At 39.9% G+C, this 24,649-nt stretch overlaps 1 protein-coding gene across 1 annotated transcript in view; it reads right to left on the bottom strand.

Annotated features, from left to right (window-relative positions):
- Positions 1 to 437: 437 nt before the first annotated feature.
- LOC119917526 (inactive phospholipase D5-like) overlaps positions 438 to 24,649 on the bottom strand; it is a 50,148-nt gene continuing 25,936 nt past the window's right edge. The window contains exons 2-10 of the mRNA XM_038737890.1: positions 22,889 to 23,022; positions 13,400 to 13,586; positions 10,236 to 10,344; positions 9,776 to 9,903; positions 8,056 to 8,253; positions 5,918 to 6,054; positions 5,594 to 5,759; positions 5,141 to 5,231; positions 438 to 4,192 (exon numbers count right to left, since the gene is read on the bottom strand). Of these exons, the coding sequence (XP_038593818.1) occupies positions 3,642 to 4,192; positions 5,141 to 5,231; positions 5,594 to 5,759; positions 5,918 to 6,054; positions 8,056 to 8,253; positions 9,776 to 9,903; positions 10,236 to 10,344; positions 13,400 to 13,586; positions 22,889 to 23,022 (1,701 nt within the window). The 3' untranslated portion in view covers positions 438 to 3,641. The remainder of the gene's footprint in view (positions 4,193 to 5,140; positions 5,232 to 5,593; positions 5,760 to 5,917; positions 6,055 to 8,055; positions 8,254 to 9,775; positions 9,904 to 10,235; positions 10,345 to 13,399; positions 13,587 to 22,888; positions 23,023 to 24,649) is intronic.

The following is a 24,649-nucleotide window of genomic DNA, read 5'->3' as shown; positions in this document are numbered from 1 at the left end:
AAAAGCAGCAAATGCTCAAATTTAAGAAGCAATGAAATGTTTGGAATTTTTGAATGAAAAATTAATTAAACAATTATCAACATAGTTGCCAATTAAATTTCTGTCAACCAACTGATCGAGTAATCAACTAATCATTTCAGCTGTACTTCTTAGGGGTTTATTAGTTAATTTATAACAAGGCATCATCTTTTATAAGCTCTAAAGTACCTAGTAACTAAAGCTATCACATAAATGCAGTGAAGTAGTAAAAAGTACAATATTTTCTCTCAGAGATTTAGTAGAAGCAGAAACTGGCATTAGAAGAAAATACTCAAGAATGGTACAATTACCACAAATTTGTACCTAATTACCATACTTCAGTAAATGTACATTCCACCACAGATGTACTGTAGATAATAGTGCACTGCAAACACACAAAACTCAGAGTCACTCACTTATACTAAAACACACACAGACAGAAAAAGCTAAGAGTTTTTTATTAAGAGTAAAAACTTAGCGATCAGATCATTCAGTAGTGTGCATTAACAAGAGTATTAAATAAATATACATTCTTTCTGTATTTTTTAAAGGTATATACGATTGAATATAGTATCACCATCTCTCAAAAGGCTTATAGCTACTGTGCACAGTTCATTTAGGTAGGGCATGCAAGCAGCAGTCATGCCGAAAAAAATCAACGGAATAAAGGTAGGCGACATTGAAAAGCTTTTACAGTGAGCATTTAAATCAAACCAGTAACAGTGCCTCATTCTGTTTAACTCTGCAGCTGCCTCAAATATATGCCATTAAAGCTGTCCTGGCCCCTGATAACTGGATTGTAGTCACTGTTTTAGACTTAAAATTTAAAATAGTTTGAAAATAAATAGACTGCAGTGTTAATGTTCTGCCCCACCAGTGTGACAATCATAGATATCAGCAGCATAAAGTTGTGAATCTGACTTCAAACCAGCAGTCAGATTACAAGCAATACAGTGTGGCCACGTAGTGCTTTACAAGAAATTATGTGGACATTATTATTGAGTTAATGCTCTTCAAGTTCTACTCACTCTGTATGGAGAAACAAATGAAACGATGAAGTGATTGTGTTTCCTTCGTGTAAATGTTAGTGTGAATATAAGAGTTATGAATCAGTTTATGGATGAGTTAATGGTTGTGTCTCAAACAGTGCACGCAAGTAAATTTAGTTTTTTGTTTAAACATGTAATGGTTATTTCTGTATTCTTCTTGTTGTATACTTTAATGTTTCACATATTAACTTCCCATACTATAATGTGAGTACAATATGTGTTGTTTTTTTAAAGAATGAATAGTCGTCTGACCCCCTAGATATCAAAATAATTACAGTTACATCATTGGCAGGAAAATCACTTTTTATATATTTATATAAGAATTGACATATAAAAGTATTTGTGAACCAAGCTGTATTCTTGTTCTGATTTTTTAAAATGACCAGATCATATTGCAGCAGATAAGTGAGAAGAAATGTTCTTTCTCAAGACATCCTCTAGATGGCAGGAGTTATCCATCATGACCAGATTAAGATAGTCCAGAGGTGTGCTTTTGACTGACAAGCTCCTCTACATATCCGGAACATGTTGTGACACACTGTATGGCAGAACTGAAATTGTGTTGTGGCTTACATTTGACCTGTAGCACAAACATAGCAGGGGCAAATACTGTATGTGTGTATACAGAACACTGGGGATAGCTCTATACTCTATACATTCTGACTTTAACTGGCTTTCCAGCAGAATAAAAGTATTTACCCGTGCTTCTTTCACATTAAAGCGCTGACCATAACGCTCTGCAAATTGTTGAAAACATCACTGTGTAGGCTCTGTCTGGAAATGTTTTCCTGTCTCCTTGATTAATGGCTTTGGAAGCTAAAATATATTTCTACATTATACACCAACAATGCATGTGTATGAAGGTCTTAAACGGACATGCAATCTTTCAAAATGCAAATGAAAGTCGCTACAAGCTTTCAGGCAAGAGTAAATTAGTTTTTTTTTTCTTTTTTTTTTTACAAACAATGGTGTTTTTTGCTCTACCTCCACTTTGTAAAGCTAATATATACTCAGGCATGACATTACAGACCACCATGTCCTTGAGGTTAAACTGCAGCAACTGTCAAGCCCTGTTAAAAATTCATTGTATTGATTTGCTTGACAGCACAGACCCTCTGGCCCCTTTTTCTAACGGCTCCTTTAGTATTTGTTCAATAAGCCACAACATTGCATTTGGCAGAATACTATAGAATCCATTCAATTAATCTTCTTTTCCTTTGATTTGTTTATTGGAACTGGAATGATCTATAAGGGCCCTTTCAGATCAATAGCCCCTCATCCTCCAAGAAAAAATACCAGTTCGACTTAAAATAATGAAGGTGGTAATTTTTCAATGGTGGCGTCTGAATGATTTACGAATTGCACATTTATGTAATAAACACTGTAGAATTGGTGCATCATCAATTGTGACCTCCATAAAATTTTCCAAAACATTTTCATATACACCATCCTGCTGTGGAGAGATATGCGATGCATCTTGCCCTGGATTATGTAACCACTCTCTGTACAGTGTTAAGTGCTTGTTGTATTGAGATTAAAACAAGGTAAATATGATTTGATCAATCCTTTTATAGCTGCAGTTCTTCAACTGTGGGTCAGCACTCCAAATAAGTTATGGGTTGTCTTCTTCTTACAGGACTAAAGACAATGGTTATCAATTTCAGTGGGTTTTTGTGAACAAAATAGCAATTTTGACTCAACATTGCAAACATTTAAAAACCCTTTAGATGGATTTGTGTCAATAAAATTAAATGCAAAAATGTCAACATATTTCAACAGAAAAACATTGATTGTTTTCCCGTCTAGTGATTCAGCTGAATAAATTATGTGGTACTTGACCCACTGTAACAGTTTATTAACTGATGGTTTCAGGTTTATTTTGTCTGGGATGAAAGTTATCAGTGCTAATAAATAAGTACAGTTAAGTTATTATTTGAATGCAGCAATTTAGAATACTGATAGAGATGCAAAAACTATATCCAGGAGGCCAAGGTTCCCACTACAGTAACAGATCCACACTATGAAAAGCTGTGTAGTAAATCTTTCACTACTTTGGAGTGTATTTGTAGTATAAAATGTTGCTACTGTAGCTACATGTGCTGCACTGCCTCCCGTCTCTGCAAAGCCATGCAGGTGTCATTCCCCCTTTTAAAGGGTGATAAATTGTGACTGCCACAGACAGCAGCAACACAATTGACATCCAATAATTCGACAATCAATAAGATTTCTTTTGTTTTCCTTTGCTTGAGAGACCTCAACAAGAAGAGAAAACAGAAATAGCAAGATTGTAATTTATCATTATAGTGTATTAACCTGTATTTATGCTAACCCAAAATGTTTTGGTTTCATTCTTTAAAAAATCCATCAAAAGTACCCGACTTTCCTTCCTGAGTTCTTCCACGCACATTATCAAGTCCTGCAAACCAGATGTTATTTAAATCTTCAGAGTTTTCTTTTCTTCAAAATGGCAATAATAAAATGCTACAAAGACCCAGTGTGTTAAGTCTATTGTTACTGGAAGACAGCAGTTCTTCAAATATCATTCAGTGAAAAGGAACCTATCATGCTTTGTGGTCACAGGAACCTGTTGGAGATTTCTCTGCTGCCGCTGCTCTCAGCTGACTGACTGGGTGGATCCATTGGATTGTCATGGTAATGATCTTTGATTTGTACCTGTCTGCTGTCAAGGTGACTCAATTTGACTCGTCCCTCATCTTGGTAACTGCCTATAATCGGCACATGTCCATTGGCCACGCCTTGGCGACTAATTTTGCTTAGTCTGTCATCATGGTGCCTTGTTTTAACTGCCGTCTGCCCATCTTCTTTATGACTGTTTCTGATCGTTGCAGGTCCGTTATCGTGCTGGGCTGTTCTGATAGGCACTGGTCCAATGTCTAGGTGACTAGTTTTGACTGGTACCAGCCTGTCGATGTGATGCTTGTTGCAGATGGGGATCTTATTGGCCTGCAGTGAGCGGGCATAACGTGAAAACCAGTCCCTCTCAAACGCAACCCGTAGCTGCTCCACCACTGTAGAGTTCCTCTCTTCAATGCCCTCTGGCTGACTGATCACCAGGCCCACTCCTGCATTAAAGCTAAACTCATTCCCCAGCCAGTCAAGGTTACCTGTCAGGACACAGAGGGAGAAGCAAATACATGACCAAAGTTTTATGTCAAAAATATCTTGCAGCACAACAAATATGACAAAAACACCATGCCAAGATGACGAAATAATATGTAGAATGTTTTTTGCCACGTAGTATCAGCAGGATAAATATACTAAATCAAGACCATTCTGTGCCACAAAGTGCCCTGTTTTCAACTTCCAGGGAATATATATTTTTATAGGGATCAATGACCAATTTGGTAAATGCTCTGCTTTTTTCCTGAGAGTTACATGATGAGAAGATGATGAGAGGATCAATACCACCTTTGAGTACAGAATTGGAGCTGGGAGGTGATTCGCTTAGCTCAGCATAAAGACTGGAAGACAGGGGAAACAGCTAGAATGGCTCTTTCTAAACTTCAAAAAATGAATATTAGTACTTATAAAGCTCACTAATTAATAAGTTGTTTCTTGTTTGATTTATCTGTACACAAGCAGTAATGTAAAAGCAACAATTACAAGTGCTATGACTATTCCTTTATGAACAACAGCGGTGCGTTTATTCCTGGAGTGCTGGGCGGATGTATAAATTGTTATTTGTCAATAAATAGTTGTGCCATGTAATTCCCTCTAAAACCACTAATTGCTTACATTTTTGATTGTGTTGGGATTAAACAAATGAGATACCTCACATCATTTGAGGTGTATTTTTGACCTTTGGAGAAAGCTGCACTGTTTACCCCTTGCTTCCAGTCTTCATTCTAAAATAGGCTAGTTTCCTCTTGGCTCTAGCTCCCTACTTAATGCAAGAGTGGTATCGATCCTCTCAAGTCACTCTCAGAAAGAAAACAAATAATAGTACTTCCAAAAATGCTGAACTTTTCTTTTAGGCCAACCGGAAATGAGATCTGTAGGAAGTAAACAGAGGCATATAGGACAGGGTCATAAAGTCTAGTTAATGAGCTTACCTAAATAAATGGCTCTGTCTGTCACCATAAACCTGTTGTGGTTTATTCCCTGGAGACTGCCGTCCCTTAGCACCCTGGGGTTGAAGAACTTCTACACACACAGACACAGTGGCACATTAAGCAGTGATAAAGTGTATCTCCATCCATCCATTGTCAACCGCTTATCCTGTGTACAGGGAGGTTGGAGCCAATCCCAGCTGACATCGGGCGATAGGCGGGGTACACCCTGGACAGGTCGCCAATCCATCGCAGGGCCACACATAGACAGACAACCACTTACGCTCTCACCTAAGGACAATTTAGGATTACCAATGTCTTTGGACAGTGGGAGGAAGAGAGAACCCACGCAGAACATGCAAACACCCTGTGAGGTGACAGTGCTAACCACTGCGCCACCATAAAGGGTATCTGTAGATTTGAACATAGAGTAGTACATAGTGGCCTTGTACTTACAGCCTCCAGTGAGCAGTTGGCCTGCTCCATGCACAGACTCTTCAGGGACCACATGAAGTTGAAAGTAAGTGGATGAGTCTTTTCCCAGCAACTTATCAGCAGACGAACCCGGACCTTTCTCAGGATCAGGGCCTCCCTGATAAGACTGTCGATACGAGACCAGTACCTTGGCACAGTTACAAACACAAGCACAAATGTGGGCACACTGCCAGATGGACACGCATGGAGTTTAATCACTTAAATCAAAGCAAGGCATCCAAGCGTTTGATAAATTCCTGTCAATTCATCCCAAAGCAACTCCAACAGTGGCGCAGTTGTCCTAACCTGTGAGCGTTGCTGCTGAGGAGGGGCAGGTAGTCGATGATGGAGATATAAATGAAGTGGTGGGCCTCCTGGATTACCCTGGAAATGGCTTCAAGGTCATTGCTGCGATGTTTGGGGATGAAAACATCTGGGGAGCTCTGTCATCAGAGGAGGAAAGACGGCAAAGACAATTTGTGATAGCTGGTGTTCGGGTGATGAGAGGGTGCACAACCAGTAGCTGTGTACTCCTCTCTGAAGAAACACCCATGAAAGATGGTCAGGGCATTGTCTAAACAGATTTTTAATACCGCAGTGACTCAGAAAGGAATCTTAACTTGCAAAATTACCATCATGATCGATAACACTGTTATCATCATAACAACGAACTCAGCTCTCATCATCATTATTGTTCACCTAAATGACCATTAGGATTTGATTATCTTCCTTTGTTTTATGTCTGTGTGCATGTCTTCAGGAAGAAGATGACACAGAAAGTCACAGGAGTCCTGCAGAGACACTATTATTTTAGATTACCTTTATTATTCTTATTGGTGACCCTACATAATTCCCAGCATAGCCCCGCCCAACCCCAACCTGAGCTGATGTCTAATCAATCATCTATCCATCCATCCATCCATCGTCAACTGCTTATCCTGTGTACAGGGTCACGGGGGGCTGGAGCTAATCCCAGCTGACATTGGGCGAAAGGCGGGGTACACCCTGGACAGGTCGCCAATCCATCGCAGGGCCACACATAGACAAACAACCAGTCACACTAACACTCACACCTAAGGACAATTTAAGTCCTAGTCTGCATGTCTTTGGACGGTGTGAGGAATAGAGAACTGTATTTTCACAGCAAATCTATCCACTATTAAGTGCCCTCAGCCATTCACATGACATAATATAAAAAAAAATGTCCATGACATGCTCACTACTTTCTGCTAACAATCCCACAATGCAATTTGTAACACAATGGAAGTGAGACTGGGGTTGTTATATAGGTAATAGTGCACAAGTGATTTCAGACACAGCTTTGCCATCATGCACAATAAACCTTCTTCATAGCAGAAATTTTAACTTGTAACGCACAGTTGAAACAAATTTCAATATTGATGGCACTGTTCCCTAAGGTGTAGGCCTACCAGTGAGCCATGCTAGTGAGCCAGTGTACACAATAGTAAAGCAATGAAACTAGCTCATCTAAATGGCATGCAGTCGTTATTAATGTTTTTAATTACACATGAGCTTTTTCTGCTTTGACATATCAAAATGTCCGCTGTCAAAAATTTATGTGGAACATGATCTCACCCTCTCTCCCTCTCTCTCAATCCAACAAGGCAATTGGCCGCCCATCCTGAGTCCAGGTTCTGCTCGAGGTTTCTGCCTTTTAAAAGGGAGTATTTTGTTTTCACTATGCCAAGTGCTTGCTCATTGTGAGAATTGTTGGGTCTCTGTTAATATTATTGAAAAGAGTTTGATCTAGACCTGCTGTATCTGAAAAGTGCAATGAAAACTTCTGTTATGAATTTGTGCTATGTATATATATGTATTTTTTTTCAATTTAATTGAACTCCTAAATAGGATGCAGCAGTTACTTATGTTCATAATTATGCTTGGGCTTTTCCTGAATTAAGATGCTGATGTGGTGAAAATAGACTGAATGTTCTCCACAACTGAAATATAGACTTGTCCCAAAATCCCAACCGGCAAATTGAACCAAACACTGAAGCTCATTTTTTAATAGTCTGTCCATCGTTTGAACCATCAATTATGTAAAGTAATTTTGAGTGTGAGTAATGGAAGGAAATGGAATGCTATTATCTAAGGTATGTGAGCCTAAATAATAACTTTAGACAACAAATACTAACCATCGGTTGATGATGATAGTAAAAAATTGACAGATGTCCAATGTTTTAAATGGTAACTTTACTGCAAGCATTAATCTAAATAGATTTTAGGCTCTTGGAATTTAACTCTTCATACAACCTTCCCCTTTACTAGTGCCATCAATACAAAATGCCTCCTAAATTATGGGTTGGCATGTTAACCTTGTCCTTTAAGTATCTACCAGAAATCGCCACATTGAAATGATTGAAAAAACAAGAGTTTCCCTGGGCAAATATACAAGACAAACAAATGCAATAATAGTCACTTACAGAAACGTAAGCCTCAGCCTTTGTGCTGTTGAGAGTGAGCTCCAGTGGTGTGTCCCTGTTGAAGAGGGCAAAGACACGCTTGGACCAGAATGAGGGGATGAAGTCTTTATACTGGAGCCCCCAGTAGAGGCTGAACACTCTGTGGAGGTCCAGAGCCAGACAGCTGCAGTTGTACACCAACACACCCAGCTCCTTCCTCTGGAGAACAAACAAATCTCATCAGCATCACCATAAACATTGAAACATTTACATCAATATTTCTGTCACTCTCCTGCATATCATCGTCATTACTTCCAAGATCATCAACAAAACTGCTGTCAGTCAGATTTCCTTTTTAATTAATCTTAACCTGTTTGTTTTTTACTCTTTCAACACTTTTATACATCCGTCTACCTACACTCAGCGTACATCTTCCCCTTGTCAGGCCAAGTTTTCATCCAGTTACAGATCTTCGGCCATTGTCACAGCAACAGTAGGGCATGAGAAGACATTACATTGGTCCCCCTCTCTCTCTCAATAATATTCTATCTTTGCTCTCTGCTGCATTATCATTTCAAAGAGGCACTTTCCTCAAAGAGTCAGGTTCCCAGACTGTACCTTCTAAATGGCCCACTCTTTCTCTGTTTCACTCCACATATTCATTTCCCCCCCTGCATTATTTACATGAGCAATGTATACTTAAATGAAGCCTAGATCCCGAGTATTTTAATCTTATTTTCAGCGTAGTCTGTGTCCTTCAAAACACACCAATATGCACAAAATAAAATACATATAATTTGACTTGCCATGTACATTTTTTCAACAGCTCAAACTGAATTGTGAATATATGACTTCAGATGTATAAATTGAATTATTAACGAATTTTAAGAATTCACGACAGGATGCATTGGTTGAACTGCTTGCAATTCATCTTCCTAAATCAAGGCCCTTTGTATCTCTGGGTGTCTAAAGATAGATGAAGCTGCCTAACAAATGGATCTGCACTTTAATGAACCATGCAAGAAATTCAGCTTTGAAGATGAAGATGAAAGAATAGCCACCGTCTATTTTTGGATGCCACCCCACCTTACATACCCCAATACCAACCAAACCAAACCAAATCAAACCAAACTGCCCAAATCAGCCCTTACCCCCCATCTACAACTTTTTGAAGAAGACATATTAGTTAAGCACATATATAATCATCACTATCATATAGTATAAGATATATCACTATATCTTCAAATGTGTTTCAATAGGGTTCATAACTTATAACATTTGTGCAAGTGTTCATATTTAGTATGTGTCAGTAAATATATCAACTGAATAAAAAAATCCAAAAATGCAACCTTTAGGGCACCTGTAAACATACATTTAGGTAATTATTCAAAGCAAAGGACTTATGTATTACCCTGTGGTAATAAATGACCAGTGGCCATGATACTACTGCAAGTTATTTCAGATGTTTTTCATTTCAGTTTCTTTCAAGAGTAAAGTAAGAGTCTTTCTGAGTCAGTAGAACATTATCAAAGTTGATTATCAAAATTACAACAGAGGGTCACATTTGCATAATTTGTGTTACACTGCTGCTTCAGAATTTGCAGGACTGGGATCATGATGTTACATTTTCTCAAATGTCTCTGCCACATCCCCTGTTTTTGTGTGCAAATTGAGTATGCCTATGTTTACATATGGATATGTGTTTCTGTGTGCGCTGTGATGCGTAGTGGATTGTAGATACTGTGGCCAGAGATCTCCAGTCCATGCTGCCGCTGCCGATGTAGAAATGTCTCTTGTCGACCACCCAGAAGGAGGAGAGGAGGTGGCCTTGGGTCAGCGCTGTCATGTTCACATAGTGGACCTCAGCATCTAGAAATGGAGAATGAGAGAGAGAGAAACAGAAACAGGGACTGAGTAAAACACAAAAACCAGCAAGAAAAAGAAAGACAGAAATAAAGAAAGCGCATGTGAGACAAGGAGAAGGATAAAGAGAGATCTGGCCACAGACAGAAACATGAACAACAAGAACATGAAACACAAAGACAGATAAAGGGAAAGATGGAAAGAGAGTGAGAGATTGAAAGGACTGAGCAGCACAAATAGGGGGAGAGAACAGTCAACAGACTAAACAGACAGAGCTTAGCTGCAGCATGTTTGAACACAGACACAGAATTTATAATACAGTGAGAGTGAGAGCTGACTGTGTCTGGCGAGCGTCCTGAGCTCAGTCGAGTCAATCATCCCGCTGGAGATCTTTAGCTGGATTCCTTTAGCTTTCAGCCCCTGCAGCCTGGACAGCAGTGCCCTGCCCTGAGGGAAACACATCGTAAAACTCTGCTGTCACATAAAATTCATGTACTTTATATTCAGACATAGTTCTTGTGAATTGCTTAGATTGTCTCGTAATATTTTGGCACCATTAGCAGCTTATGTTATATGGTATTTTTGTGCTACATTTCCCAGAGGTCCTTTGTCTGCTGCCAGCCACTGTGATGCCAAGTTTCTTTTTTGTTTTTAAATATTAATATTTTCTTTGTTTGCTCAGTCGAAATAGTTACTCCTGCTCATTTGAAGTATCCAATTTGATACACACAATATGTAAGTGGCTCTCTTCAACCTCAGCAGAGGTAAACCCCATCCCAGCATCCCTTATTGATTTATCGTAAATGCATACCAATAACAGATGAGCTGCAGATGAACAGAAGGAGAGTTAGAGAATGACTGAGACAAGTGAGATGTGAATTTGATCAAATGGGCTTCATTTCAAAATCCGGAAGATGTGTCTAATATTTTGCATCTAATATTTTGTTTCATCAGTATTGATTGTTTTACACCAAACCTGCCAGAGGAAACAGTGTTGACGTTGGGAATTTTGTTGTTTCATAACACATTTACACATTTAGATTTTATAGCATGACTTTCACAGCTCTTTTAATACAGAAATTTGAATAAATGGGCACTCCACCGATGTTCCACATCAAGTTCGATTTAGCATTCGATCAGCACTACTTCTGCCTGGGAAACAGTTTTATAATATTTTCTGTGATGCTGGAGGGAGAATGACAAAGTATTGGATTCTCCTTTAAAAGTATGTCTTGCAAGTCAACCACATTTTTGTAAATGTAAGTGCCCCTTTCAAGTGTGCAGTATAATCTTATATATGTTGTGGTATACAAACATTCCTATGCCAAGAGATTCCAAGAAAAAGTCTTACATTTGGTGACATTGGCAAGTTTCCATTTAGGCTTTTAGGCAGAAAACCTTGCAAATTAGAGATTAGTCAAAGAAGTCTGAGTGGAGTGACGCTGAACACACCATTTCATGACTTTGCAGATAATTAGCAACCACATCATCATTAATGTAGCATTGACATGGGAAGGAAGCTCATCAACTTGCACAGTTCAGCAAACGGTTGAATGCCTTGAATACCTTCCATTTTTTATGATTTGAGGCAATACAGCTGATGTTGCCTTTTTTAAACATTGTATGTGAGAAAAAGTTAACCACAACTAAACTTGTCACAGAATTGAGTTATGAGCATCAAGAGCATCTCCACATCCACCTTTTGTAACTTTGTCTTTAAAGTTTATTGATTTTTCCAGTCCAGCTTCCCTCCTATGTCTGTGAGTGTGTGTTTGAACAGTTTAGAAAACCTCCAGGCAATTTTCAATAACACACATCCAGTTCAAATCCTAAAATGAATAGTTCACTTTAAGCAGCCTGAAAATAGTAAGTATTTTACTAGCAAGTACAATTCTAAAAGGACAGTTATTGATTTTCCACTCTGGTGATAATTTGTATCATACTGTTATTTGGTCCACTTTGACTTTATTATCTGATTTGGCTGAAGCAGAAAACCAACTCTTCTTTGTTATCCTTTCAGGATATGATAAACATGACATGTATGAGCTGTCGTCTGCTTAATCACTTGGGGATGTGGATAAAATCAGATGATATGGCAGATGAGCTGTCAATTGGACAGCTAATGCAAATAATGCAAATCACATCGACCTTTCTGTCACACATTACATGTATTATTATCACCAGTGGAAAGTTACTAAGTACATTTACTCAAGTGTATGTTCAGGTACGTTTACTTGCATGTGTCCATTTTATGCTACTTTTTACTTCTACTCTATACTTCTATTCTACAATTGTGCTTTTGACCTCTTCATTTAATTTTTGACAGCTTTTTTTTTAATCAAAACCATAATGCAGCGCGGTTGACACCATAAATCATCTCCACAATGTAACGGACCACTGGAAAAAATATTTGACTGTATAATAGTTTGAACTAGCAGCTACAACAGTAAAATGCTGCTTCTGCTTGATGCATCATTAATAATCTGTTACGGCCGCCGCTGGCTGCCTTAGAGTAGTTGTGTTTTGGAGTTCTCTGAGCTGTATGCAAATCCCCACGGCAAGCACCTGTCGAGGATTGGTTCCCTGGACCTGGAACCACCCACTTCCTGGTTGCTGTTTGCTGGCGTCTGATTGGTGTGGTCGAGGATCCTACCGAACCTGCCAACCAGAACTCACCAATCAACACCAGCTGGCCTACAAATAGTTTGTGTTCCTGCAGTTCGAGGCGACTGTGAGCCAGTGATCAGTTCTCCTTGTTGGTGGTTGTGTACCCCTGTGAATGTCTTGAGTGTTTAAATCTGATCTGTTTGTTGGTTGCAGGCTTAAGTGACTCTTGTCAGTAAAAACCTTTGTGAACTAGAGTGTGAGTGGCACTCTTTAAGGGGGAAAATTGTTTGTTTGGTTACACTACATTCCTGTACAGCATGTAGGTACTGATCTCCTTTTGTTAAGTGTTTTTTTTGTCAGTACCTACATAGCCTCCTTTTGTTGTGTTTTTTTGGAGACAACTCATTTAATTAAACTTTGACTCAACCTGAATTCAGTTGTCCTTACCTCCTTAATTTAACCCACATACCTTGTTACGGCCCTACCCTAACGAGCTGGGTTGTAACAAATCTAATAATGGCTTATGATAATAATAATAATATCACTTTACTGTCACTTATGGGCAAGTACATTTAATTTGATGCTTTCATACCATTTTGCTTGTAATATTTTTACAATGCACTTTTACTACACAAAATGCAGTACCTTTTCTTGCAATTAAGTGTTTATACATTGTTGTATTAGTACTTAAGTACTTACTTTTCTTTACTTAATTAAGTAAAGACTGATACATTTATTTTTTTTTTTTACCACTGATTATTATGTAGAGGAGGCAAAGAGGCCAATTCAGACAAAAAGACACAGAAGTGGAGACAGAGAAAAGGTAAATACACAACATTTGAATAAGTGCCACACTCTGATGAGACAAATCTCTGTTTGCTTGCTCTGGTTTTACCTGTCTGGCTGCAGGCTGGAAGCTGGATTCATAATCTGAAGAGTTGAGAACCCACAGCGGGGAAACTATCTCTACGACCCGGATGGCTTGGTCCAGTAAGTTGTACAGCCCCACTGAGAGAGGAAGGTGGGATGTAGTATTGTCTAGGAAGGAGATGTCTTCTGGGATGTTTTCCACAAGCACTGCTCTGGAGTAAAGAAGAAACATAATGATGTAAGAGACCTGCATTTAAAAAACCAATGAAGGCATTATTATGCTGAGCCATAGAGACCTGTTAATGGAAAAATGCAAAAGAAATGAATGTGATGTTCATGGTCTTTCACAAAGCAATTATCTGTATGCATTAGTGGAGTTCTTATAAGCTTGGGTGCCACTGACACAAGGTTATATTCCTTCTTTCTTTTGACAAATTAGCTAACAGCGCCTTTCTTCCTCTTTCTCGTTAGCTTAATGAGAGTTATCAAGATTTCTAGACCACATAGATTCCATTAAGTATCATTAGGTTTTGTACAGGTTGCCTCCGGCAGGGTCTGAGAATAATTGAAGGCTGATGTGCAGAGTTGTCAGCAATGCAGATTAAATTACACCTACTCGGCGAAAAGTGAGTCATTTTGGATATATTCTCGTCGGTTTCTCATACACTACACTATCACATGGAGCATTTTAATGTAATCATCAGCAGTCTGGGGTAATTTACTGTATTTGCTGCGATTAGCATAGAATGAAATCATATATAGAGGCAATCCCAATCAACTATATGTCAGATTCAGTGGATTGCATGAAGTACAGGATAGCATATCTGCTTAAGATTCAGAGCAGTCACTTAAACTGTCCAGTGATGGGGAAAATGTCATCAGTGATACTTGTTTTGCACTACAATGGTTGTAGATATCACTGTGAATATCCCTGCACTTTCTGCCAGGGTGTAATGTCAAGTTAACTGGCTACCATGACTGTGAGCTCTCCCTCATGTATCTCCACTTCCCATTTTAACCTACCAGGAGGCCTGAAAATGACAGAGGCATTAGCATTGGAAACAACAGATTGAATTAGCCCTGGCAGGCCTAGATCTGCAGCCATTCAGAACCAGGCTATTACCAAGCTCCAACGCTCACCACATTCAGTCTGTATCTGGCTTCAACATCGATTTCTGACAATTGGATTTTAAGAGAGGAGAGGGTGTTCAGTGAGGGTGAACAGCAACACAGATATAAATTCTGTTGCACCTCCATGGTAGATTAAGTCTCTGGATAAAATGCTGTCCAAGAAACTAGAGAGAATGTACTCAATTCCATGTGAGGGAATGCATTTTTTAAGAAATGTTGAATACTGCAGTTTAGTGGCTCAATAGAAAGAACATGGAGGTGCCCATAGTATGGCAAACCGTCTGTACTGTGCTCATAACTAAGGTATTTTGAAAGTGTGCATTGCAAACGTGAAGCAGGGAATATGTGAAATAATGTCTTTAAACCACAGTCTTCTAATTTAAGAATCTTGTTAAATGACAAGCACAACTATTAATTTGTCAGTGCAGACATGGACGGGAAGTCATCATGAGTGAATGTGCTATTCATTTTGCTGATTGGTCACATGAATAAGATGTGTGCTGCAAACCTGATAAAACCTATAAAACATGGTAAAAGAAAAAGGTGATTTATTTAATCTCTCAATAATTAGTCATCAGAATAATTCAGCCTAAACCAAAAAAGAACAGCTTTATCAGTTGTGGACTATTTTATTAGCTTGTATTGGAAAACATTTCTGGCCATAAAATACTGTGGAGTCTGTGCTGGCGGGCTCCCTGGTTAGGAATCTGTGATAGGTCTTAGCACTCAAACCAGTCAGAGCACAGTGTCAGCACAAAGTGTGACAGCTCAGGGTCTAGTGAGTGTTTCACTCAAGGGCACACTGGTGAGGCACACTGGTGAAACACTGTGCTGCAGGTGATAATGCACTGGTATCACATTTAGAGGCCAGTTGCCAGCTCACAGCTTGAAAATGTATTCCTGGCTAAAGTAAAGCTAAGTCAGGTTTTGGTACATGGCCAAGGGTCAAGCTGTAGGACTCACACCCTCTGTAATCACAACATGCTGATTCCTCCTCATGGAAATGACAATCAACATGTTTAGTGAAGCAGAGTTTGGGAGAATCACATGTAAAGTTGAATCATATGTTACTGAGGGTTTCATTTCGGCGGATATTCTTTCATTTGTCAGACACAGAGTTTAAGGACTGAACACTGAAGTCAAAAGGCACAATGACGCTGTGGACAATTATAGAGAAGACTAACGTTTATATCACCCATCGTAGAGTCTCCTTCTTTGTTCTGAAATAACAGCAAAAACTAGGCCAGCTACAGTAAACACCTCACAATGAGAAGAAACAAGCATGGATGGAAAACAGATGGAAGAGGAGGAGAGGTAATCTTATTCTGAAAGAAATCCTCTCAGTCCACTCTAATGGCTGTGAGGTATGATGAATGGTGATTCTGAGTCGTTTAAACAGCCAGGCAGGCTTTGGTATTAAAAGTGGAGAAGCAGGGAGGCAGCTGATTTATGCAGCCTGTGGTGTTCACTGCTGGTCTCCTCCATTGTAACTCATCTGTGCACTAATGAGTGTGATTCGGCCCCAGCTGCCAATAATAAATAAGTGGTGTAAATTTTACGGTGTATGTGTTTGTGCATACATGAGACAACAAGAGAGACAGAAAGAAAGAGAAAGAGTGTGTCTGAATATAAAGTCCCTCACTCTCTGAATGATAATGGGTTACCATCTTCGCTCTGTGGTTGTTGAACACTGTTGGATCTCAGATTCATTATCTTAAAAATGAAGAACTCTCCTTCATTACAAAAAACAGAACACAAGAACATATTTCACACTAACACAGAGCAGTTTACATGCTAAACAAACAGCAGAAATGATCCAGCGTGTTAAGTAATGGATGTAATAGTGGCAGTTACATGCAAAAGCTTGTGATATTGTTTGTGCGCGTCTGTGCGTACGCTTAGAGTAACAACATGGGATTATGCTGAAAAATCCCAGTGTGCCAGAGTCAGCACCTGACATCTGATATAAATTATCCACTCCCCTCATGAGCTGCGCTGAACTCTGGGTGCACAGCAGCAAGGACATTAATATGGGTATCACAGGAGCTGCTGCTGTTCAGCTCCCTGCATGCTGTTTGTTTTAAAGCTAAATGTCCAATGTTTTATCAAGTACAACCAAAACAATGTTGCCATGGTAAAAAAAAAAATTATATATTATTATAATATATTATATTTATTTTAAAAAGAACCTCTGTGTTTTGTGAAAATGAATGTAGAATGCATGTACTTTGTTGAATACATTGTCCCATATCTGTGTCGACAGCTGTCCTGTGTGTTCCCTGACATTTTGAGTGATGGCCAATAGTTTGCCTTGACTAATCAGCCTCATCCTGTGCCAGACCTGTTTAGCTCACTACAGACTATACTGGACACATTGTTTTTCCAGATACCGGTAGCTGAGCTGTCAATGCCAAGCTACTTTCACTCCAGTCCAGAGTTATTTGGTTAGTTCAGTAGCCTAATTTCTGTGGCTTGTTTAGTTCTTTTTCTCTGCCTATTCTGGCAGTAGCTGTCCTTGTTTTGTGTTGGCTTAAGCACTGATCTATATGAGGTTTTTGATGTTCAAAATTGCACCAGTGGTGTGTTCTCTGCACTTGTGTCCTGGCAAGTTTAGTCTAGTTATAATGTAGGCGTTTACAAAGTGGAGATTAGTTTACTGACCAAGTTAACTGCCAACTATTAAATGGAACTAGCTAGATGTACTGACAAAGCTAACATTAGCCTGCTAATACGTGACTTTACGCCAGCTTTTCCAGAGGCAGAAGATCAGGAAGGCTCCTGGCTCAGACGGTGTGTCACCATCCTGCCTGAAAACTGCTCTTCTCCCTCAACACCAATGACTGCACCTCAGGAGACCCATCTGTCAAACTCCTGAAGTTTGCTGACGACACAGCGGTCATCGGCCTCATCCGGGACGGTGACGAGTCGACCTACAGACGGGAGGTTGATCAGCTGGCTCTCTGGTGCCGTCAGAACAATCTAGAGCTTAACACGCTCAAAACTGTGGAGATGATTGTGGACTTTAGGAGGAGCCCCCCTACTCTGCCCCCCAATCACCATACTCAACAGTCCTGTGTCTGCTGGGGAATTCTTCAGGTTTCTGGGATCCACTATGTCCCAAGACCTAAAGTGGGAGCCCAACACTGACACCATCATCAAGAAGGCCTAGCAGAGGATGTACGTCCTGCGCCAGCTCATAATATACATTTCCAGACTCAGGAAACAGACAGGAAACATCACTGCAGATCCATCTCACCCCGGACACAACCTGTTCCAGCTTCTCTCCTCTGGTAGGCGCTACAGAGCACTGTACGCCAAAACCAACAGACACAGAAGCAGTTTCTTCCCACAAGCAATCACTCTGATGAACAGCTGATTTCTGACTCACAGTGTCAGGAAGAATTCCTGTGCAATAACCCAGTAACTCTGTCTCTAATCAGCCACCTGTTTACAGGTTACCGCTATTATTTATTCATCATTTTCTATTTCAGAGCTGTTCATACTGTTCATATTGTTATATTTTCATATTGTATATACTGCTTCTGTCTGGAGAGGATTCAGACAGATCACCAGCTACAAACCTAAATCCCCCCATTCCTTGAACGACTCATGCATTGCCAACGAGCTAAACCAGATTTACTGTCGCTTTGAAAGACAATAGGACAGACCTGACACCATCCCCCATCACACCACTGACCAGCCACAGTCCACCATCTCATCCCCCACCTCTTCCCCCTCTCTTACCATCCTAGAGAGTGACGTCAGACTGTTCAGGAGGCAGAAACCTCGCAAAGCAGCGTGGCCGGACTGTGTCTCCCCATCCACACTGAAGCACTGTGCTGATCAGCTGTCTCTGGTATTTACAGACATTTTTAACACCTCACTAGAGTCATGCCATGTGCCAGCCTGCTTCAAAGCCTCCACCATCAACCCTGTCCCCAAAAAACCAAGGACCATGGGACTAAATCACTATAGACCCGTTGCCCTGACCTCTGTGGTAAAGTCTTTTGAGCGCCTTGTGTTGTCCCACCTTAAATCAATCACAGACCCACTCCTGGACCCCCTGCAGCCCCCTGCAGCTCGCCGCAGTAAACATCGCCCTACATCCTCCAGCACCTGGACTCCCCAGGAACCTACACCAGAATTCTGTTTGTGGACTTCAGCTGTGCTTTCAATACCATCATCCCGGCCCTGCTGCAGGACAAGCTCTCTCAGCTGAACGTGCCTGACTCCACCTGCAGGTGGATCACAGACTTCCTGACAGACAGGAAGCCGCACGTGAAGATGGGAAAACATGTCTCTGACTCCAGGACCATCAGCACCGGTTCCCCTCAAGGCTGCATTCTTTCCACTCTGCTCTTCTCCCTGCATATCAACACCTGCACCTCCAGACACCAGTCTGTCAAGCTCCTGAAGTTTGCGGACAACACCACCCTCATTGGGCTCATCTCTTGTGGGGATGAGTCTGCCTACAGGTGGGAGATTGACCATCTGGTCACCAGATGGTGCGGCCAGAACAGTCTGGAGCTCAACGCTCTGAAGACAGCGGAGATGGTCGTGGACTTCAGGAAGAGCCCAGCCACACCCTCACCCATAATCCTGAGTGACTCCCCCGTCGCCACTGTGGACTCCTTCCACTTCCTGGGCACCATCGAAATGATGGTCTCAAGTGGGAGCTGAACATCACCTCCCTCACAAAGAAGGCCCAGCAGAGGATGTACTTCCTGCAGCAGCTGTAGAAGTTCAGCCTGCCAAAGACAACGATGGTGCACTTCTACACCGCCATCATCGAGTCCATCCTCACCTCCTCCATCTCCATCTGGTACGCTGCTGCCACTGCCAGGGACAAGGGCAGACTGCAGCGTATCATTCGCTCTGCACTCAATCTTCCATCACTTCAGTATTCCAGGATTTATTTTTCTCTATTCTTCTGTTATTCTTATATAACTTGCATTTGTTTATTACATATTTATATATTTCTACATCTATTTATGTCAGCTGTATGTCTGTCTGCGTGTAGCACCTTAACACCAAAGCAAATTCCTTGTATGTGTAAAACACTACTTGGCAATAAAGCTCCTTCTGATTCTGCATACCAAATCCACCTACCTCAAATACATTATTTATTCCAGCATCCTTTGCACTATGGTATCGCACTGTGTACATGTATACGTGTATATGTATGTGTACCTGTATATCACATCCACCTCCAACATGTACATAATAATAATAATAATAAGAATTTCTCATCCTTTTCACTCTGCTATTGTCTCAATCTGTCTATATTGTTTTGTTTTTGTGTGTGATGTGACCAAAACTGAAGACAAGAGCAGGCATATACACACACGGACTAACGAGCGGGGCGGGAGCAACACAGGTGAACGGGATCAGGGCTAACAAGGTAGGCAGAGAGACAGCAGGGGGGAACAGAGAGACACTTACAGATGCAAAACACCATACATTAACAACAAGGACCACAGGCTGAAGCAAGCACAAAACAAAACTCAGATTAGACATGGGCAAAATAACACATAAGAACACAGACCAGAAGTAAACACTAAGACATGAAACTAGGAGCTAAGACACAGGGGTGAGATGCAGGAGCTAAGATGCAGGGAACAATCTATAACACATGACAGACTGGTACAAAGAGAGCTGAACAGAACCAGTAAATGAACAATGGAATACACAAAGATAAACAGAGAATACAAGACCAGGAGTAAACACTAAAGGACTAACTAAACAAGACTACACAGAGAAACACAGAACCAAAAACAGACCACAAAACCACATTCCTAACAGTCTGATTTTATCATTGTGTTATTGTATTATTGTATGAGTCAGCACATCGTGAGCCGTGTACAATCCTGAGTCAAAATTCCTCGTATGTGCACACATACCTGGCAAATAAATCTGATTCTGTTTCTGATTTTGTTTCTGAACTCAACTTTTTGAAAAAGTGACAGCCCTAAAGTGCAGGAACCGATTTTTAAAACCTAATGGAAGGAAGGAACGTTTGCTCTCAAAAATATTTTTAAATGTTGTATGCTTCAGCAGCCGACTGTTCAGGTGGTGCTTAAAGCTAAACAAAGTTGGGGAAGCGACAAGTCTGGTTCTCCAAGTATTGTTTCTGCCCTTCCCTAGGGAAACTGTAGATCAATACTAAGCTGTTTGTCAGCTGTCTGATACCAGGCAATTAACAGCTGTACATCAGAGATACATTAGACTGCAGTCATTTGGATACAATCAGATAATCAAATTAATTATGTGTTTGTACTGTCAGACAAATACATGGAGCAACTGCCTGCATTAGCGGGACTGTTTTTTCCTCCCACAGACACACAGTAGCAGCAGCCCATCTCAGGACTCCTGTCCCTTTGATGAAAGAATTAGCATTATTCAGGCAAAAAGAGTTAATATATAATATACAACCAGCTGTGTGTGACATGGCTAAATTACAACATCACAAACAAAAAAGCAGCTAAGAGGTTTTTTTTCTGTGTAAGGAGACTAATGGCTGCACACCAAGGCAAAAAGGCAGATCAGTCTTCTGTATTTAGATTATTCAGTAGTCCTGGATTTCATTTGTAAGTTAATTACTGGATCATTTTCCAGTGAACACTCTTGGTGTAAAAAATGACCTTTACATACATTTTCTCTGATGAATTACAAGCACCTTTAGAAAGTTATGTGAGCATGAGCAAGCCTCAGTGCACCTCATTAGAAATATGTCAGTCTCAGTAATCTATCACTTTTCCTATTTTGCACTGCAACTTGCTTTGAGCAAAATACTTTATGAAATCATGAATTATGCTACACTTGCACACCTCATAGGTCTTTTAAATTATTCATATCACAGTAAAACTGCATCATTAGGCTTATGGGATCTGAATAAAAATGACAGCACACATTTCTGAAATTTGTTGGGAATTAAGTCTTGAACTGCAAGCCCCCACCCCGTCATCACAGACAGCAAGCCGATAACAGCTGATGAATCTATTCATCGCTCACTCATTCCAACTCCAAATCTACCCTGATATCATCTTCTTCCTCTCGCTCCATCTGGTTCACCCTCACTTCCAATCATCCCTGCCTCAGCCTCGTATTTATCTCTCATTCTACCCCTAAGATTTAGGGGTCCGTCAGAGCAGGGGAAAAGTCCAATTAAGCTTTACAAGTTGGAATTACACTTTCAGCCTTGAGTGGAAGAGGGAGTGCCAATTAGAGTTGTCTTTAAGGTCTGTAATGGCTGATTTGGGGAAGAGGAGAGAGAGAGAGTAGATGACACAGCCAGAGAGAGGGAAGTGATTCAAGGCTGAATGGTAAATTTCATGATACGAGTCTAATGAAGGGGAACCAGTAGGAAGTGGAGAGCAGAGAGAACAGGGACTGCTGTATCAGCCAGTTTCACTCTGGACCACAAGGACATAATGTTTTCAGGATTTTTGTCATATTCTTAAAACTTAAACAGACTGTAGAAATGTGCTAAAGTCTAGTATAAAGTAACTTTCAGAAGAGCCTGGTAATCATTTCAGTGGGGAAGAACACAATAGGATCAGGTTGAGGGAATAATGCAAGCAATGCCATGGGGTCAGCAGCCTCTACACTGCAGTTTATATCGTGTGCCAGTGAGTTAGACCTGCTAGATTTCAACATGAGCTAAAACAATCAGAGTTTCTAACTATGGAAGCCCGTAGAGTTAGTGACCAGTTATAACGTCCCAATTCATGTCAACCATAATCTCAAAAGATATTTTTATTACAATGCATTTGTTTTTTGTTCTAATGTTTTGCTGTACACATTGTAGCTCCTTAAAATAATGAAACCCTCAGTTGTTTCTCGGACACAGTATGACTCCTTGGAAGCAGATAGTTTTGAATAAAGTTGAATGAGCATAAACATAAACTGACTGTAATTTATTATATACTGTGGCTGACGTGACTTTCATATCCTACTCTTATGTAGTAAACTTCTCATAAATAATTAGCATCATTGGCACAAAACAATATAGACACAATTGGATGTATGGAGAAAAAAAGGTGCCAATGAGGCAAAATCACTGATCTGTTTCTCAAACCGGACTTTGTAGATTAGAGAACCAGAATGAAAATAAGTTTTTCTTTAACTTTATTGTGATCCTTGACATTTTCAAAGCATATGTATTTGTCACAGTGCATGACCTGTTATATATGTTTCTGATAAGTCAATTAATTAAAATCAAATTGAATTTCATTCCACTGGTCCATGAAGCAACACAACCCCACCAATGCAGCCCTTTGCATTGTTTTAACTAAGGCCAGAACTTGTCAGGAGGGGGCTCAAGCCAAAACACATTGGGAACCACTGACAATGTATTGTGTGTTTGTGGTTCTGCAGTTCTCACCTGCAGTTCTTGCTACAGTTCTCCTCTGTGATCCCGTCTTCATCGCCCCAAATGTCCACAGCTGAGAAAATCAATGCCATCAGTATGGCGAAGCAGCACACCAAGGCAAAGATCATAATGCATTTCTGCTGAGACTGCAAGAGAGAGAAGGAGAACGACATTGAAAAGAAAATCAGCAAGCTCTTATTGTCCAACTCTAATGAATGCTGTAGCCTGTTTAATATATTTATTTGTTGTGTATTTGGTCAACACAACAGTGTCTGTTTACAGGATAGTGCTAAAAATACATTCATTAAGAGGCTTAAAAAGTGAGATTTATGATCATATTAAACAGGATGTATACTATAATTATGTTATTTTGTATGGCAATCTAGGTTTGGCACAAATGCCCACACCAAAATGTGGTTTTTGCTCATGTATTGGTGACCAGTTATTTGAAAAAAATATCTCTGAAAAATTACTCTGCTGATATATATATATTGTTGACAGGAGGTGGGAAGAGTTCCTGCTTCCTGCTACAACTATTTCCTTGGGGGTTTGTGGACATTTTGAGGATTGGTGGAAAAAACAACAAATAATTGTTTAAAGTACTTTCTTGCATTGTGTTATATTAAAATCATACTATACTCAAGACAGTAAATGAAGATAGAGATAAAAATATCACAACTGTGGGCTACAGCACATAAATGAAACAGGCATTTTTTGCATTTACAGCTATTTTGAATTTACCAGCTATAAAATATATGATCCTGAGAAGCTGTAGGATATTAAGTTTTACCAGTTCAAGGATTTCTTTTGTTATATCTGATAAACTTTCGACTATAGAAAGTTCATTTTGCATGTCCTTCCTTTATTACCTCTTTCATAATGCTATGCTTTGGGTTTAATTTAAGACATAACCACTGTATGATCTCTAAGACTATAACACCTGTGCCTTGAGCAGGTTCATTTTGTCTCACCTTCATGACATTGACCCTTGTCTAAGCTGCAGCATCAGCTCATGTAATTAGCATGTTGGTGGTGCTCTGGTGGCTCTGTGAGAGAGATTTCATTTTCTGTAGCAAACAAGCTTGAAAACTGAGAATAGAACAGACCGTGTTCACTAACCCTGTCTCCTTGAAATTATGTTTAAGTCCTGCTTTGTACTGCTTTTTTGAGTTGTGGGACACTTTGGTTGAGTTTATGGGAGTTTATGTGGTTTTATCAGTAAACAAGTCATGTCTTCATGTCAGTATTGACCACAATCTTTCTCTAACCTTAGCCAAGTGCTTTCAGTACCCAAACCTAACCATGAAAACATTAATTATGCTGTATTTGCTACAAGGGCATATATAGGGAAAACAAATGAAATGGATTGTCAATCAACATTTTGCAGATATGTTCTGTGCAAACAAGTTATGACGTTGCAGATACATGGTGTTGCAAAGTAGCTTAATATACATTTCTGTTAGACAGGATTGTTTTCAAAGCAGACTGTATACTGTATTTGGACTTATCATAAAAGAAAGGAAAGACACACGTGTAACTAATAACATTAATTCTTGATTTATTGGTCTGACAAAGCCATGTCAGCGAGCCTGCATGTGTGGAAAATGTAATACAATCGTTATTAATGGTAATAAAGGGTTTTTCCTGCCATGACATATCAAAATGTTGCAGTGAAAAGGGTCTATGGAACATCTCTGCTGGAGAATTTGTAGTATATATTTCATTGTATTACATTTACATTTTTAACCAATCAAACCTGCACTGAAGACAACC

Source organism: Micropterus salmoides, unplaced genomic scaffold (assembly GCF_014851395.1).
Source record: "Micropterus salmoides isolate LMB-PRFRI ecotype aquatic unplaced genomic scaffold, ASM1485139v1 Ms_hic_scaffold_22, whole genome shotgun sequence".
NCBI classification, from domain to species: domain Eukaryota; kingdom Metazoa; phylum Chordata; class Actinopteri; order Centrarchiformes; family Centrarchidae; genus Micropterus; species Micropterus salmoides.
The sequence above is the reverse complement of the archived record's forward strand: the minus strand, read 5'-3'. Positions and strand labels throughout refer to the sequence as shown.